We start from the raw sequence: 18,291 nt of genomic DNA, 5'->3' as shown, positions 1-18,291 counted from the left end.
GTTACATTTGGATTCAACAGTGTGTGCAGGTTTGTGTGTGAAACTATGTTTCTCTAGGATAGATGCCTGGCTTGTACAAGTGCCTGGTTGTATGGGAAAGTACCAAACTTGTCCAGAGTCATTGGACAGCATCCCCATTCCCACACAACATTCCCAGCAGCAGTGTGTGAGGAGCACTTAGGGCCTCCACATCCTCGCCAGCCTGTGCTGTTCTCACTGGTCACTAGCCATTCTAATAGGTGTGTGGTGATGCCTGGTGGTTTCATTAATATTTCTCTAATGGCTAATGATGCTGTTTGACAGGTTGATGACAGGTAAGTCTTTGTCATCCTCGTTGGAGACATCTCTTTTGTACCTACTGCTCATGTTCTTACTGAATTGTTAACTGTTTTGAAAGTTCTTTATTCTAGACACTAATCCTTTGTCAGATGGTTTGCAGATATTTTCCCCCATCCATATCTCTTTAGCCTCTTAATTGACTGGGTTTTTTTTTTTTTTTAAGATTTGATTTATTTATACTACTGCTGGAGTACAGGCCAGATGCGTGGGAGGGTGAGAGGATTCACCAGAGACAGGGCGGGGAACAGAACAGGCAGACTGACGAAATACACTGCTGAGGGGAGCAGTGGGCAAGACAGATGAGGTCTGCCACGCCATGTGGGATTCTCGCCAGCTAGCCGGGATCGAACCCGCACTGCAGAGGCTGTGAACAGCTTCAGAGTGCAGCGCTAAACCACCTGCGCCATCAGGGAGGCCCCTCTTAATTGTCTTACAGAAGTTTTACATTTTGATAAAGTCCAGTTTATCAGGATTCCTTTCATGGGTCATGTTTTATTGTAAGAACTCTTTGCTTGGCCCCAGGAATTGAGGATTTTCTCCAGTGTTTTTCTTACAGTGTTACTGTTTTATGTTCTGTCATCCATTTGAATATCTACTTTGAATAATTTCTATAGTGGAAGAACTAATTCTAGTGAGGCTTTGAAGTTTTTTGGTTTTGCCTCTAGATGTTCAGTTACTCCATTTGTTGAAAAGTGGAATTTGCTGGAAAAGCTGTTTTCTCTCAGGGTTCTCACTCTTGTGTAAAAAACTGGCAAGAGTAAGCCCAGGTTGCTTACTCTGCCCTCTTTTGACTGCCCTCTTTTGCAGTCATTGCTTTTCCTGCAAATTCTGATTACCCTTCACCCTGATCTAGCCCCTGAATGAGAGATAAAGGAGGTTTGTCACCTGCAACTCACAAGTGCTTGTTCTTCCACTTACTGTTCTCTGAAGAGACTTGCTTTATCCATGTTCCCTTCTGTCAGGTATTCTGCTAACTTTCAGTTCACTGATGAGATAATCAGGACTAGATTTTATCGCTTCTCTGTCTTCTGCTTTCCCAGCCATGGATAGACCAAAATAGTGATCTTCAGTGTCATTGCCACATGTTCAGGTAAGCACTTCCAGTCCCCTGGAATTCCCAGTGCTCTAGACGACTGGCTATACCCACTTGCTCTCCTGCCACAGCCATTAGGGATCGTGCAGTATTTTGTCCAGTTCTCTCATTAGCCTATGTACAGTGCTGGGTTGAGAACTCTCTAGGACAAACTCTGGATTCTTGGAACCTTTCATTACTCTCGCTGGCCATCAGTGCCCTCTTTGAACTTACTATTGGTATTTTTTTTGCCAGTTTTTATCCATTTGCTCTTCAAAGCACTTATTTTCCTATCTAATATCCTGTTTTGAACTTTAATGTTAATGGAATCACATAGTGTAGTTTTTTATGACTTGCTTATTTCACTATCTGTTTTGAAGATTCATTTATGTTGTAGCATACATTATTTTTTCCTTTTTATGGCTAAATATTCCATTGTACATACCACATTTTGTCTAGCCATTTACTGATGGACATTTGGGTTGTGTGCATTTTTTGTCTGATTCCAATAATGCTGCTATAAACATTCACATACAAGTGTCCATTTCTCTTGGGTATACACCTAGGACTGTAATTTCTGTGTTGTATAGTTTGAGGAACTACCAGGCTGTTTTCTAAACTTAGCAGCACCATTTAACATTTCCACCAGCAGTATATGAGGGTTCTGATTGTTCTCTGTTTGCTTTTTTAAGATTTATTTATGCATACAAGAACTGGGATACAGGCGAGAGGTGTGGGGGTGAGAGGATTCACCAGAGACAGAGTGGGGAACAGAACAGGCAGATTGACTGAAATACACTGCTGAGGGGAGCACTTTTATATATGTCTATTTGTGGATCTATTTACATTTATTCTACTACATCCAAAGACTCCCTGAATGTATAAATTGTTTTTCAATAAATCTGGGACGTCTTTAGTCATAATTTCATTGGTTGTTCCCCTTGTTCTCTCTCTTTTCCTTCTGGTCTTCTTCCAATTATATCATTGTTGGTGTTCTTGATGGCTTTTCTGAGGCTGTGTTCATTTTTCTTGGTTCTGTCTTCTTCAGCTTGCATAATCTCCTGTGAGGTACTTGCAAGTCCACAAATTCTTCTGCTAGTTCAAATCTTCTGTTCAGTCCTGCTAGTGAATTTTTTATTTCACTAATTGTACTTGTCAACTTACTAATTTTCATTTTGTGCTTTACTAACTTACTTTACTAATATTCTCTATTTGATATGACATTGTCATACTTATTTAATTTTGCTTTCCTTTAGTTCTGTTAACATTTATAATGGCTACCCTTGAAGCTTTTCTTTAAATATGACATCACTCATTTTAATTTTTGAGGAATTGTTTCTTAAAAGTTGTTGAATTTATGAGCACTAAGTTGTTTGTAGCAGTCCCTTTGCACCCTCATGATATATCTTCAGGCTCTGTAGTTCTACCCATGTTATTAGATAGCATTCTTCAGAGGAACAAAACCATTAAGATAAAGAAAGTGCTGTAGGAGCTTTATTTTAAGGATTGGCTCACATAATTATGGAGGCCAAGAAGCTGTTCTCTGCCATCTATAAGCTAGAGAACCAGGAAGTCCATAGCTGGTGATATAATTCAGTCCAAGTCCAAAAGCCAGGGGGAGTCTGATGTCTAAGGGCATGAGGCTACTCCCAGTTGAATGAGAGAAAATTCACCCTTCCTTCCTCTTTTTTATTCAGACCCCAAGGAATTGGGTAATTCCTCCCACACTGGGGTGGCTGGATCTCTACTGGCTTAAGTCAAATCTAATCTTTTCAGACACACCCTCTCAGATACACCCAGAAACAATGTTTTTACCAGCTATCTGGGCATAATTTAGCCTATTCAAGTTGTATGAAATCAAACATCATAATAACCCATTTCCTTCCTGATACTTTGTGACTTTGTTAGTCCTACTAGAAATTTATCAATTGATTTTTTCATTGGTCTCATTGATTTCTATCATTTCATTGATTTCTGCCCAAATCTGGTTCCAACTTTTTGCCTATTTGATTTATTTTGCTCTTCTTTTCCTAGGTTCTTGAGGTAAGAACTAGATGAGTGATTGAAACCTCTCCTCTTTTGTGATGTGCTGTGACTATCCTTCTCAGCACTGCTTTAGCTGCAGACCACATTCTTTGATATTCTGTATTTTTATTTTCATTCAGTTCTTAATTTTTTTCCTGTGTAACTTCCTCTTTGACCCATGGACTATTCATTTAGAAGTGTGTCGTTTACTTTACTGTGTTTTGAGATATTCCTGTTGTCTTTCTGTTACTATTTATAGTTTGAGTCTATTGTGATCTGAGTACGTTCTGTTTGTCATTTCAGTTATTTTAAATATGTTGATTCTTTTTTATGGTCTTTGATCTTGGTGTGGATTTGACCTTGCTGAATGTTAACCACTTTTATGATACTTGTGTTCTGCTGTTGTTGGGTGGAGCATAATCTGTCAATTGGATGCTGTTTGTTGGCATGGTTTGGATCTTCTGTATCCATGCTAACGTTGTCTAGTACTCCTGTCTCCTTGTTGAGAGGGAAGAGTGAGGTAAAGTCTTCAACTGCCTTTGTGGATTTGTCTATTTCTACGTCAGCTCTTATCAATATTTGCTTTATGCATTTCAAGATTGATGGCTGTTATAAACACATTTAAGATAATTGTGTCTTCCTGGTAGATTGAGCTATTGCATAATGCATCCCTCTTTATTTCTAGTCCTTTTCTTTGTTCTGAAGTTAACTTTCTTACATAGCCACACCTGTTTGTTTTTGTTTTGTGATTAATATTTTCACAGTTTATCTTTTTCTGTTATGGTACTAGCAGTGTGCCTATGACATTGAATCCAATATAAGTTCAATAAAGTGAACTTATAAATAGCATATAGTTCAGTCTTGCTTTTTTGCCCACTCTGTCAATCTTTGCTTTTTGTGTATATTGTATTTATTATAATTTGTGTTTTACTTGTTTATATTTAGGTAGGATATAGTCTGCCCACTTTTTGTCTTCTGATTTACCTGTTTCTTCTCCTTTGTTTTTTTTTTTTTTTTTTTTAAAGATTTTTTTATTTTTATTTATTTATACAAGCACTGGGTACAGTCAGAAGCGCAGGAGGGTGAGAGAATTCACCAGAGCCAGAGCGGGGAGCAGAGCAGGCAGAAGGACTGAAATACACTGCTGAGGGGAGCAGCGGGCGGCAGGAGAGGTCTGCACGCCATGTGGGACCCTCCTCCGGTGGCCGGGGAGCAGCCGGGGATTGAACCAGCGCTGCAGAGGCTGCGGGCAGCTTTGCAACCCAGCGCTCAACCGCTGCGCCACCGGGGAGGCCCTCCTTTGTTTTTCTTTTCCTGCTTTCCTGTAGATTGTTTGAATATATTTAAAGACTCCATCTTCATTTATTTATGGTGTGTTAAGTGAACTGTTTTGTATAGTTTTCTTCATGGTGGTTCTGAGTATTAATATATACACATGTGATTTGTCAAATTCTATTGGTAGCAATGTTTTAATGCTTTGAGTGAAACGTGGAAATGCTACTGTTTCAGTCCCTTTACCTTCCCTTCTTTTAAATGTCATCTTTAATATCAGATGGTGTTACTTTTTTTTTGCTTCAGTTATCACACTGCTGTAAGAAACTCAAGATGCACCTACATGCCATATTCCTGCTCTTCCTGATGAAAGGAAGGTCTTAGATGCCTTTCTTTATCAATTCCTTTCTGTTAGAAGAACTTCCTTTGGCCAGCCACTAAGGGCAGATGCACTAAGTCTCTTTATTTTCCCTTTATCTAAGAATGTCTTTCTTCTCATTGTTGAAGAACAGTTTCTTTCAATACTTATGAAGTGTGGTGCCACTTCCTTCTGACCTCTGGTTTCATACAAGATGTCCACTGTCCTAAATGGTGCCCCTCAAGATACTGTGTCATTTCCAGTAATGTGAACAATGAATCATCTGTTATTATCCCACAGGTTCCTGAGCCTCTGTTCAATTTTATAGTGTGTTTCATTTTTGCTATTCAGTTGAGTAATTTCTGTTGACTTGGCCTCAATATGAATATATCCTCTGTGACTTCTATTAGTAAGTCCATTCAGCAAGTTTTTTACTTCTGTAATTCCATATTGTTCTGTGATTTCCATTTGATTTTTTATAATGTATTTCTCTGCTGAGGTTTTCCATTTGCTTCAAGATACTCTGGTATTGCGTGTTGACTTACTTTTGCTGTTTTAAAATTCTTGTCAGGGTCTCCCTGATGGCTCAGGCGGTTGAGTGCTGCACTGTGAAGCTGTCTGCAGCCTCTGCAGCACGGGTTCGATCCCAGCTGGCCGGAGAGAATCCCACATGGCGCAGCAGACCCCTTTTGTCACACCCGCTGCTCCCCTCAGCAGTGTGTTTCGTCAGTCTGCCTGTTCTGTTCCCCGCTCTGTCTCTGGTGGGTCCTCTCGCCCTCCCACACATCTGGCCTATACCCCAGCTCCTGTATAAAAATAAATAAATCTTTAAAAAAAATTTCCTTCTTTAAAAAAAAAATTCTTGTCAGCTGCTGCATCACCTCAGTGATAACTTCAGTTGACTCCTTTTTCTTATTCTAGTTGTGATTTTCCTGATATGATCGGTGACTTTTTTTTTTTTACATTTTAGCCAATGTCATGTTTGGGCGTAGCATGCAGGTCCTGGCCTACTTTCATGCTCAATGCAACAGAGATTTTGTGAGACTACTTTGGTCTTCTTAGAGTATGTTGTATTGCTAGTCCCTGCTAGTGCTGATGAAGGGCTGATAGACTGTGCTTCCTGCTTTGGGCTATCCTGTGCCTCTGTGTGGGGAAGGAATGTGCTTCCTTTGTTGGGGATTAGAGGCTCCCCTGATCCTCCTGCCACTTTTTTTTTAAGATTTATCTATGCATACAGGAGCTGGGGTGTAGGCCAGAGGTGCGGGAGGTGGTAGGGAGAGGATTCACCTGCGACAGAGTGGGGAAAAGAACAGGCAGACTGACTAAAATACACTGTTGAGGAGAGCAGCAGGTGAGACAGGTCTACTGCTCCATGTGGGTTAGCTCCCTGGAGGGGGGAATTGAACTCGTGCTGCAGTGGCTGGCGATAGTTTTTAACCCCTGCACCACCAGGGAGGCCCCTCATGCCACTTTTTTTTTTTTTAAGATTTATTTATGTATACAAGGACTGGGGTGCAGGAAGTGAGAAGATTCACCAGAGACAGAGTGGGGAGCAGACCAGGCAGACTGACTAAAATACACTGCTGAGGGGAGCAGCAGGAGACAGGAGAGGTCTGCTGCGCCATGTGGGTCACCTCCCTGGCCGGCTGGGGTTCAAACTCATGCTGCAGAGGCTGTGGATAGCTTCACAGTGACATGCTGAACCCCCTGCGCTACCACCCTCCTGCCACTTTTTAAAGGCTCCTTTACAGTCAGCAGGACTTCAGTATTCACAAGGGGTTAAATACACCCACCTGGCCCTCCTGGAAGTAGCTTGGGGTCAGGGAATGCCAAACCTGGATCCCCTTCTGTGGGTGGACTGCTATGCTGTTCCTCAGCAGCAGCTCACCTTCCCCTTTTCCTCTTTGAGTGCTGTTTTTGTTGTTGCTTATTTCCTGCTTTTGTCATTGTATTAAGAGGAGCTGAGAGACAAATATATGCCATTTTGTCCAGACTGAAAGGCCCTCAGGCCCTGCTGAACGACTTTTGACTTCTGAATATTTGGTGGTATTGGTGAGTGGTAGACAGGTGGCAGAGCAGTAGGAATTATGAGCAGCTCAGCTAGGGTGATAAGAGCAGGGCCACAGGAGGAGTGACGTTGGAAATCTTTGGGAGGTGAGAATGAATGTGGATGTGAAAGGAAGAGGAGTCCCACAACAGGGGAATAGATGGACTTGTCCAGTGACTCACAGGGACACAGGACGCAGGGTCTTACATTTGGATATTGTGGGTCCGATGCCCATGCAGCAGAGATACCCAGCAGGGAGCTAGCTCTGCAGCTGAGCCTTGAGAGCATCAGAGCGCCATGAGCTCACGGAGTAGAACCAGTTGAAGATGGCAGATGGTTGAGACACACCCCGGACCAGCCTCACACTCCCCCCCCACACACACACACACACATTTACATCACACAAACACACAATGGCTGGTCTGATTCTCTTACCCTGCCCCCACCCCATCTAGCCCAGGGGTGGTGACAGTGTTCTTGTTCCGCTGTCTCCCTGTGCCTGGCGCAGGGTGGTGCTCAGTGAACCTGACTGCAAGAGGACTTAATGTGAAAGCAAGGGCTCATCTCAGAAAGGCTAGGGGAGGACTTGCATTCTTAGGGGTGTGGCAGGGGTGACTGCCAGGAAGGAAGCTCGTTTCTCCTATCCCTTCCACAGCTGAGGGGTGGGGACAGAGCACAACGCTGCAGCGGGGCTCCAGGGACGGGTCCACCTGGGAGAGAGACTGGATCTGCCTTCCCGCTGCACTCTTGCCTTGCCATCTCCGGTTGCCATGGAGAGACAAGAGGTGGTTGCCACAGAGACCGACTGATTGGACCAGCCAATCACTGCAGAATTGCGGCTCCAGCTCACTCTTGGATGGAGGCACTGGGCTGGGTGGGTCTTCCAGCCTGGGCAGCTGGGGGCCCAGAGGAGGGGGTTGGAGGAGAGGAGGGGCCGGACTGATTCATTACCACCCCGAAGTCCTCCGGTCACCCAGAACCTCCAACCACCCACCTGGCCCCCAACCCTTCGTTCTGTCGATGACCCTAGCCTCTGACTGACAGCGAATCCCTCTCGTTAGGAGGGGCATGCTGCGGAAGGGGTCGGCGCGGTCAGGTAGGGGCTTGCGGGGAGGAAGGCCCCGACCCCCCTCACGCTCTGCAGTGCTTGGAGCACCCGCGCACGCTCACTCCGGGTACCGAGCGGGCGGGGCGGCGCTGACATCATCTCTGACCCCACCCCCTGGCCGAGGGGCGGTGGCCGCGCAGGTTCCGCAGGACGGACGCACGGACCGGCCGGGGACAGAGACGGGCGCACGGCCAGGCCATGCCCGGGGAGGCTGCCCACGCCGAGCTGCTGTTGCCCGAGGCGGGCGGGCCGGGGCCCCGCACAGGTGAGGCCGTGGTGCTCTCCAGTCTGCGTGTCTCCATCGCCCTCTCCCCTGCGGTCTGTGTCCCTTCTGTTTCTCTCCTCGCGGTCTGTCTCCTTCCTGTCCTTGTCCCCTCGTCCGTGTTCTCTCCCCCTTCACCCACCACTGTCCTCTCTCAGTTCCTTTCAGCACCCTCCCTTCCTTGTACCCGAATCCTGACACCGCCCCCCCCCCAACCCCTGCCCGGCCCCCACTCAGTACTCTGGGGAAGGATGGGGTGGGGTAGAGATGTCCTCCAGGAGCCAGAAGCAAGGCAAGCGGCTACCAGCCTCTCTGGGCTCCCTGCGATTTGTGGGCTCTGGCCCCCGTTCTGCCCTGCCCACAATCTGCTGTGCCCCATTGTCTGCAGAGCTGCGGGTTTAGGCTCTTCCAGACTGGAGGGAGGGAGGCCCACTCTCAGCTGCACCCTGGCCACTGGAAACACCTGCCTGGCAGATGCCTGAGGGCTGCCTTTGGGCCCGCGACTGATTAGGGGTGAGGAGGGAGGCTCGGCACCGGAGCTGGCGCCTGGGAAAACTAGAGGGGTGAGCTGCAGGTCTGGAAGGTGGTCGCCCCAGGGAGCAGGGCTTGGGGAGCTGTGTTCCCCAGTGTCAGACCCACTTCCTTGGAAAGAATGCTGATGGAGACTAAGGGGGTCTACTCTGCGCTTGGGAAGACCAGGCAGGGTGGCCCCAGTGGAAGCTCAGCCATGTATAGCTCCAGGAAGGGCAAGGGCACCTTGCTGTGCTGCGAAGTCAAGTGGGGATGGATCAGTGGTGCATGCAGGGCCTGGCCTTCCTCTGTGGCCCATTAAAAGGGTAGGGGATTGGACTCCCCAGACCATGGTCTCATGCTGGCTCTGCTCAGACTGCTAAATGATCTTGAATCAGTCATAGAAACCTCTGACTTTTGGTTTCCCTTCCACTTGGCCTTTGGCCCAGCTCCACTCCACTCTTCTGCCCCAGGAGTCCTAAAGTCAGACGTGGGTGGGCAGGAGACACACTGGGGCTCAGTGCCAGGAGCCCAGTCTCCAACACCCAGCCTCACCCACTCCAGGTGTTCGATGTCTTGTCACCCCCCAATGGCCCTAAAGGACCCCTTTCTAAGGATCCACAGACCACCCCAACACTACAGCAGCAGAACTCAAGAGCCTGGTGAGGGTTCACTCCTCTACCCGCTTCTTTGCTCATCATGGCAGAAACAATTCAGAAGGCTGAGGCACAGGAGATATACTTTTGAGTGATCTCTGGTGAATGTGATAGAGCAGGAACCTCAGATTCTGCTGCCCTGAGGACAAGGCTGGGGCCTGAACAGCCCAGTGCATGACCAGACACTAACATGTTCCTGGCAGAAGAGGTGAGCCCTACCAGCCATGTGGAGCAATTATCCCTGTGGAGACTGGGCCAGATGCCCCCATTACTGTCCTACAGGGGGGACCGGGAGGTCCCCTCTGAGCTCCACAGAATGGCTATTATCACTGCCAGCCTCCTGGCCTGGTGCTCCAGCTCAATGTCGATGGGGCATCCAGCCTCTGGACATGCTCACTGTGACCCCCAGATCCCCTCCTCCCTGCACCAAGGAATCCTGGACCAGCTCTGGGGGCAGAGACCAGGGTAGTAAGGAGAAAGACAAGCCAGAGAGGTGAGTCCTTCGCAAAAGGCAGTGCTGAGCAGAGTACAGGCCCCTGCTCGAGAAACCTCTCATCTGGGAGGTCAGGAGAGACACCCTGTCCTGCCAAACCTAGCTGAACCACCAAGGGTCATGTGAAAGCACACAGATGTGAGCTTCCTCCTTCCCAGGTATCTCAGGGAAGAGGCACACACATAACGTGCCCCACTGCTCAGAGTTGTCAAAACTCAGAAATTCTCCCCCAGACCCAGCAAGTCTTTCCCGCTCCTACCCTCCCCAACCAACCCTCTCAGGCCTCAGCAACACCACTCCGAGGGATTCTCCAGCCCTGTGCCCAGCTCCTTTTGGGCCGGGGTGGGTGGAAGAGGGTGGGGGCTGCTCCTGCCCGAGCACCCACTTCTCAGGGCAGATGCCTGCCTTCCTCACTGCCTTCTCTCTTTACAGATTTGTCCTGCGATGTATCTGCAGCCACCACTCCAAGAGGGAATCCACTGGAACACTGTGCTTTGAGCCCTGGGCCCAACACCCTCGCCCTCACGTTCCTGCCCAGCAAGCCGGGTGCCCGGCCCCCACCTGAAGGTGCCAGCTGGGATGCAGGGCCAGGCAGCACCCCCTTGGCCTGGGTGGTCACTGCAGAGGGTGGCCCCAGCCCAGGATCCCCCAAGATTCAGCCCACAGAGGGTCCTCTCCCAACCACTCTGGAGCCCCGTATTGTGATGGGCGAGGAGACATGCCAGGCACCCACACCACCCAAGACAGCCCTGCCAGAGCTCAGGGACCTGGAGGGTGGGCCTGCTAGCCTGAACCCACCCCCCGAGTTGTGTTCTCAGGGTGACCCTCCTGTGCCTTTCCCTGCCTCAGACCCAGATTCCTACTTCACTCCTCCCTCAACCCCCACCGAGATCGCCTCTGCCCTGCTGCCCAGTCACTGGCCCTGCACGTATGCCTGGGACACACAGGTCGAGCCCAGGGACTCACCACCCACCTCGCCCGCCAGCTCCTATGTCACAGCAGATGGGGACAGTTGGGCCTCATCTCCATCCCCATCCTGCTCCCTGGGCCTGCTGACCCCGGCTGACGGGCTGGACATCCCATCTGGCTGGGGCTTCTCCCCACCAGGGTCTGTGGCAGATGAGCAGGAGCTGTCGCCTGCTGGGTCCCTGGATCCCCCATCCCCAGAGTCCAGCCTCTCAGCAGACAGCAACTCCTCCTGGAGCCAGGAGGGCCACTTCTTTGATCTGGACTTCCTGGCCAATGACCCAATGATCCCTGCTGCCCTCCTGCCCTTCCGGGGCAGCCTCATCTTCCAGGTGGATACTGTAGAGGTGACACCACTACCCCCACAGGAGGACGAGGAGGATGAGAAGGAGAGCTCAGCCTCTGTCCCCAAAGGGGACTTGGCTGAGGAGGGTGAGGACGACAGCACTTTTGCCTCCTCGCTGCAGTCACTGTCAGACCTCTCCATTACCGAAGGCATGGACGAGGCCTTCGCCTTCCGGGATGATGCATCTGCAGCCTCCTCTGATCCTGACTCAGCCTCCTATGCCGGGGCAGATGATGAGAGACTATACAGCGGAGAGCCCCACGCCCAGCCCACCACCCTGCTCCAGGACGACCATGATGTGGTCTCAGCCTGGGACCTGGAGTCTGCTCCTGAGGTCTCTGAGGGAGAGACTGGCTGTACCTCCAAAAGCCAGGAACCCACTGCTGTACTAACTGGGGTGGGCCCCACTTCAGGCCTGGCATCTGCTGCTGCTCACACCATAAAGGCAGGCCCAGTTCTCTGCAGGGTGACCCCTCAGGCCTGTGGGGATGAGGCGAGCTCCACCCTAGGACCAGTGCCTGTTGCCACAGCCATGCCTCAGCTCCTGCCAGTGGGACACAGTGCTGCCGTGGGCCAGGAGCCTCAGACTGTACAGGAAGAGATGGACCTCACACGGAGTCCAGACTCTCTGCAGAACTTGAAAGAAGAAGTTGAAGGGTCTGATACTATGGTCAGCTCTGATCCCCAGCCAAAAGAAATGGGCCTCACCATAGCCCAGGATCTTGTCTCTGGAGCTACACCCACCCCCCAGCAGGATACAGGCCTCCCCCTAGGTCAGGCTCTGCAGAGAGACACGGGCTGCTCACCAGGGAAAGAGACTCTGGCCACCAAGGCCCAGTTGGAAGGAGGTGGGGCTTGGAGACAGAGGTCAGCACCTGAGGACAGGGATGCAGGCTGCACTGGAGGCCAGAAGCCTCCAGCCATGGACCAGGCCCAAAAGGATGGCCCAGAGCCAGCTGCAGACTCTGGGATACCCAAGATCTCATGGGAAAATGGGGATCCCTCAAAGTCTGCTATGGAGATCCTGGACTCCTCTGAGCCTGCCCCTGGAAGGCAGGATGTAGCTGAGGTTCTGTCAGTGCCCAAGCAGGGAACCCATCCAAATACCCACATGCCCACAGCTGCTAAAGCCCAGCCCCTGAAGGAGGCCCTGGTGGCTGAGAACCAGGAAAGGGAAGTCCTTGAGCCAGTGGCCCAAGGTTCTAGGAAGGTTCCCAGGAGCAGCAGCCCAGGTACCTGTCCTGCTGAGGTCTGCCAGGCACGGCCCCCAAGTGCAATGGTGGAGAATACGGCAACCCAAGGGTTTCCCACAGATGTGACCTCAAGTATCTGTCTGGGATCCTCCTCAAAATCTCCATCAAGGGCTGTGCCCAGGCTGAGGAGTGGCTGCCCCAAAGATATGACCCCCATGCCTCCACTGCCCTCCCAGCAACCAGAGCCTGTTCTGGGCCCAGGCAGTGGAGAGCGGGTCCAGGAGGCACTTGGAACCTTTGGGCATTCCCCAGTGAAGACCCCAGAAAGTCCCACCCAGGGCACACCCAGTGAGCCCAAGGACAAGCTCCTGGGTCCTGAATCCTCTGTTCCTGCTGTCCTCACAGGGGCAGCTCTGGCTGCTCCCAGTGAGTCCCCTGCCCCCTGCCTTTACCAGGGTCCCAAGGAAGACTCAGTAGAGGGTGAGGAGCCTCCAAGCTCTCCAGATCTCCTAAAACCCCAGGGAGGAGCCCAATGGGCCGTGGCTACTTTCTCGGGAACCACAAACTCACCCAGGGCTGAGAAGCGAGTCAGCCTCTCACCCCACTCCCACCTCAGCCTCAAGATGGCCCCTACAGGGGGCACCCATGCCAAAGACTCAGCCTCTCAAATCTCGTCCCCCTGCCAAGTGCCTCCTGGCTCTGGGCCCCAGAGCCCACTCGGCCCTGGAGGACTCCCAGCCTCAGAGCAGCAGGATGACCAGGACAGCCTGGATGAAGGTGAGAGGTGTGGGGGACCCTGCTGGAGCGCGCTTCTGAACTGAGATTTCAGTGGTGGTGGGGTGGAGGGCTAGGCAGGCACTGACCCCCATCATGGTGCAGAGCTGGAAGGCAGACACGATCCTCACACCCTGTCCCCAGATTCGCCACAGGCCGCAGGCTCAGGCCAGTACTCGGACAGCCACGGGGAATCATCGCTTGAGCTGGAGGAGCACGACCTCTCAGGATCTCAGACGGCACAGCGCCCAGCCCAGGTGCCCAGTTTAGGGGGGAGAATGCACCTTGGGGAGGGCTACACAACCCACCCATGGTGCTGACCGCACCTCCCCCCCGCCCCACCTCCTCAGGCCCTGGCAGGCGGCAGCAGTGAGGAGACATCCACCAAAGCCAAGCAGAGTCGCAGTGAGAAGAAGGCCCGGAAGGTGGGAGCAGGGAGACCTGGGGGGAGGGATTGGGAGAGGGGAGGTTTCTAGACAACCCACACATTCCACACCCCACAGTAAACAAATCCCATCAGTGGTGGCCATGGGCAAACGCAGTAACCAGAACACCTTTGTATTAAATTCCTGGGGCCAAGTATCAGTTGAGATGGTCCCGTCAGAGTGAGCTCAGTGCCCTATTATACATACCAGGGGCTGCAGAGGGTCCTCAGGAGTTGGTGGTAGAGCCCTTATCCCCTAGCATTGTGCTGCTTGCCTCCCTCCGGCCCAGAGGCTAAGGTCTGGCCCCTGGGCCTGCTCCTTTCCTTATCCGGATTGGGATCCTGGAGCCAAAGGCCAGGTCTGAACCCATTATGCCCTCAGGCGATGTCCAAATTGGGCTTGCGACAGATCCAGGGGGTCACCAGGATCACCATCCAAAAGTCGAAGAACATCCTTTTCGTCATCACCAAGCCTGATGTCTTCAAGAGCCCAGCCTCAGACACCTATGTGGTCTTCGGAGAGGCCAAGGTCCCAGCTGGGTGGGGGGCTGGGGGAGGAATGACGGGTGGGGCAGGTGCTGGGGACATAAGCTCAGCTCACAGCTGTACCCGGATTGCAGATAGAGGACCTGTCCCAGCAAGTGCACAGAGCTGCTGCTGAGAAGTTCAAGGTGCCTGTGGAGCCCACCACTCTGGTCCCAGAGTCTGCCCCTGAGCCTCAGGGGGGGCCCAAATGCGAGGAGGAGGAAGAGGACAAGGTGAGGCCCAGGGTCTGGCGCCCTGACATGCAGGTTAGGGAGGAGGGACCTGCAGTTGGGGGGTTGGGGGAGGGCAGAGAGAAGGTACACGGCTCCAGACACTCCCCCACTTGTTTCCCTGCAGGTGGATGAGGCCGGGCTGGAGCTACGTGACATTGAGCTGGTGATGGCACAGGCTAGCGTATCGAGAGCCAAGGCCGTGCGGGCCCTGAGGGACAACCAGAGTGATATAGTCAACGCCATCATGGTGAGCTGGTGGGCCCCTAGACACACTGCTGCTCTACTGGGCCCCTCCAGCCTGACCCTCACTTCTGCATTTCTTGCAGGAGCTGACAATGTAGCCACTGACCAGTACCTGCCTCCATCCTGCCCCTCAGCTCTGCTGCTCAATAAATGGGTGTCACTCATCACTTCTCTGCTCCTGCTGCAGCTGCTCCCCCAGTGCAGGTTCCAGCTAAACAGATGAGTTTGAAGATGCTTTCTGGAATCACACAGCACCCGGGGAGGGTGGTGGTCTAACCCACCTCCTCAAGAGGGTGGTGGGTCCGCCCCCCAGACCCATTTCCCTGGTACCCTCTTTATCCAGAGATTTCAGGTGACCTGGTCATCTGGCTGTGGCCCAAGGAGTAGGGGAACTAGAGTTTTCAGAAAGAACTCCCCAGAAGCAGAAGGGCTTTTGGTCTCATGGAGTCATGTGGGGCTGAAGAAGCCACAGGAAGACAGCATTTGCTCAGGAGGCGATGCAGTTAATCCCCCTTATTGCATCCAGATCTAGAGGGAATTACTCCCCATAGTCTCTCTTTTCCAAGTCCAGGAACTGGTGATGTGGGGCCATGTCCCAGGACAAGAGGGTGGGGAACACACAGGGTGGGGTCATGAGCAGGTGGCAGCCCCTGAAGGGAGGGAATGACCCTGACTGACAAAGTGCCAGACCCACCTTTGTTGACATGGTCATCCTTTGTGTCCTGCTGAGGCCCAGGGTGGGCTCTGGAAGATTGGCCCCTAGTACCTGTGACTATCTTTAGTCCTTGCAGATACTTCCAGGCAGTCTGTCTACGTGCACTTGTGTTCATACATGGGCAGAGAAGCCTAGAAACTGCAACTATCAAGTGTCTCCTTTAGCTTTCCTGGCCAGGGCCACACCCAGGTATGAGTCTGATCCAGAGTAAAGTCTGATACTTTGTCCCATCCTGATCTGTCTATCTCATCAGAAAGGAGCCCAAGGGACAGTGCAGAACCCTACATGTGCCCCGTTCACTGTACTGTGAGCCCAGGGCTCTGCCCCTCCCTTAGCCCCAGAGCTTCCTTTGTGCACTGTCAGGGGCCTCACATGGTAGAAGCTGCCTTCTGAGTAAAGAGGGAATCCTGGAGTTAGGCCTCCCATGCCTGCACTTCAGTGTCCAGGCACCAGGCCCATCACACGACAGCCCTGCCCTGGGGTCCAGGCACCTGTCACCTCCACTGCCTTCCTGTGTTCCAAGGGCACAGAGGGAAAGGGCGCAAGACCAAGTAGGATCCAGGCCAAGAGGCCTGGACTGGGTGGGAAGGTCTGGTGTTCCCCTAAGTATACCTGAAAACTGGGACCCCTATGGGGCTGGTTCAGGTAGCATACCCTACCCTCCAGGGTTTGCTCTGGAGATGGCAGCTGAGAGGCAGGTGAGACCGGGCAGTGTAGGGTTTGGGCTTGGAGAACAGGCAGCAACCCTTAAGAGGCCAGTGCACAGCCCACAGCGACACCCACACATCCGGGTAGCCTTCCTGTCCCCATCCTCAGGGCCCCGTGTCCACAAAGCAGAAGCACAATCAGGTCCTTCCCGTGGCCTATCACCACCTGTGCCACCAGGCCCGTCCTAGTTCCCAGCCCAGCTCTGGGCATGCTGGCTAGGGAAGGGGCTGGGCAGACCCATCTCACTGTCCTGGCTCTCAAAGCTGAGCGAGAAACACAGTGGCAACCAGACAGTAAATTATTCACATTGCGGTAAACTTCTTTTAAGGTCTCTGAGAGTTTCAATAGGTACATCATGTGCAAAACCAACCGCTGTCTGGGGTCCGGCAGCCAGGACCCCCTCTGGGAGCGGGGCATGTGCAGGCAGACAAGGCACAGCCTTCTGCCCCCACAATGGGGCATGTCCCACAGCAGCGGCGCCCCTTCACAGTAGAGGGCCCCCTGTGTCTGGGGCCCCTCGCCCTGTTTCAGCCCTGGAACGGGAAGGGCATGCCTTTGAGAGGTCCCGGGAGCCTCCCGGCACAGTCAGGTCGAGTCCTGGTCCATGCTGCAGCCCAGTGCCTCGATGTCGTTACTGATGTCCGAGATCATGCGGTCCCACTCGTCCCCCTCTGAGGGCGCAGACTGGTCGTCGGAGCTGCCCGCCGCCCTGTTCCCATTGGAGGTGGAAGTGGAGGTAGAGCTCATAGCCCGCCGGTACCTGCCAAAGCTGTCAGTGATGATGCCACGGCCGTCCTTCACCCCAATGGTCTCCAGGAAGTTCTCGAAGTGCTGGCTGTCCTTCTCGGGGATGAAGGGCCGCAGACCTGCAGACATGGGACACTTGACCTGGCATATCCAGCAAAGCACCAGCAGACCCAGAGGATCCTGGTCTGCCACCTGGACCTTCATTCACCCAATTCTGTCAGGTGCTGCCTCTATACGGGGGCGTGGCCAAGAGCCACACCCTCACCACACTCCAGCAGTCCTCACAGAACACCCACAACACTGGCAGGACAGCTGTTGTTCAGAGTGGTTTCACACACAGCTGATGCCAAGGCCAACAGCTCCCCCAAGGTAGTGTCTGGCTCCCCAACCTGCCCTCCTACACAGGACCCAGCACAGCAGGCGGAGCCCACGCACTGAAGGAGTTGCTGCTTACAGTGCCCACTGCAAAGTCTCCTGTCCCTGCCCTCTGGAGGTGGAGTTCCCACCCTGGGTTATGTATTGTGAACCCCCTGAGGGACTTTTTCCAAATTTAGAGCTGGCTATATGGGGGAGATTTGCCCACGATGATAAAAGAGAGACTCAACAAATTCTCACAGCCCAGCTCCCCTCCATCTCTGGGGGCACAAGGCACTTCCTAAAGAGAGGTGCCCGCTTATCTGAGAACAAGATGAAAAGGAAAATTCTGAGCCTGGGGTCAGGGGCCTGGGGCCTAAGCCCTGGCTAGTTGATGAACCCCATGGGATTGGCAAGCACTCAGGAGGGCACAGCATGTCTGTCTTCTGGTCCTTTATAGCCTATGAGCAGAAAGTCTTTGAGTGGGTGGTAGACATGGGCAGGCACCATTCTTGGATGTTGGGGGCAGAGGCCCAGAAGCCAGGAGCCTCTAGCAGTCACTGTCAACCAGCAGTGTTCGCTTGATGTCAGCACAAAAAATAAGCTGTGCCATCGTCCTCACTGGATGCCATCTGTGCCAGGCCTAGAATACCACACCAGCCAGTCCCCCTGACCCAGCATGCTGAACCAGCAGAGGCTGGCTGGTCTTTCTGCCGAGAAATGCTGCCTCCACCCAGCAAACTCCTCCTCTCTCACCAAAACCTTTGAAGAGCCTCCCCGGGCCCTCACTGGCAGCATGTGGCCCCTCCTGTTCCCCAAGGTTTCCCACTCAGTGATGAGCCCTCTGCCCAGAAACAGTTGGGTCACACTTTGACCGTATCTGTCTGGAGCCCCCCATTCCTACTAGGGCCCACCCTGTAT

General features: G+C 52.3%; 2 protein-coding genes across 12 annotated transcripts in view; one reads left to right on the top strand and one right to left on the bottom strand.

The window, feature by feature from the left end:
- The first annotated feature begins 8,404 nt into the window (after window positions 1–8,404).
- NACAD (NAC alpha domain containing) lies at window positions 8,405–15,050 on the top strand. Its single transcript, XM_037501589.2, has 8 exons — window positions 8,405–8,486; window positions 10,575–13,424; window positions 13,566–13,678; window positions 13,772–13,846; window positions 14,228–14,374; window positions 14,466–14,603; window positions 14,728–14,850; window positions 14,930–15,050. Exons 1-8 carry the CDS (start codon window positions 8,420–8,422, stop codon window positions 14,942–14,944), a joined length of 3,528 nt encoding a protein of 1,175 aa, XP_037357486.1. The 5' UTR covers window positions 8,405–8,419; the 3' UTR covers window positions 14,945–15,050.
- Window positions 13,746–18,291, bottom strand: part of CCM2 (CCM2 scaffold protein) — a 68,438-nt gene continuing 63,892 nt past the window's right edge. For all 11 annotated transcript variants that reach the window (XM_054695657.1, XM_037493176.2, XM_037493188.2 and 8 more), the window contains one exon: window positions 13,746–17,135. In XM_054695657.1, coding sequence (XP_054551632.1) covers window positions 16,855–17,135 — 281 coding nt within the window. In that variant the 3' untranslated portion in view covers window positions 13,746–16,854. The remainder of the gene's footprint in view (window positions 17,136–18,291) is intronic.

The sequence above is a fragment of the Talpa occidentalis genome, unplaced genomic scaffold, assembly GCF_014898055.3.
Source record: "Talpa occidentalis isolate TD23 unplaced genomic scaffold, MPIMG_talOcc4v2.1 talOcc4.10, whole genome shotgun sequence".
In the NCBI taxonomy this organism is placed as follows: domain Eukaryota; kingdom Metazoa; phylum Chordata; class Mammalia; order Eulipotyphla; family Talpidae; genus Talpa; species Talpa occidentalis.
This window is presented reverse-complemented; position numbering and strand designations above follow the sequence as displayed.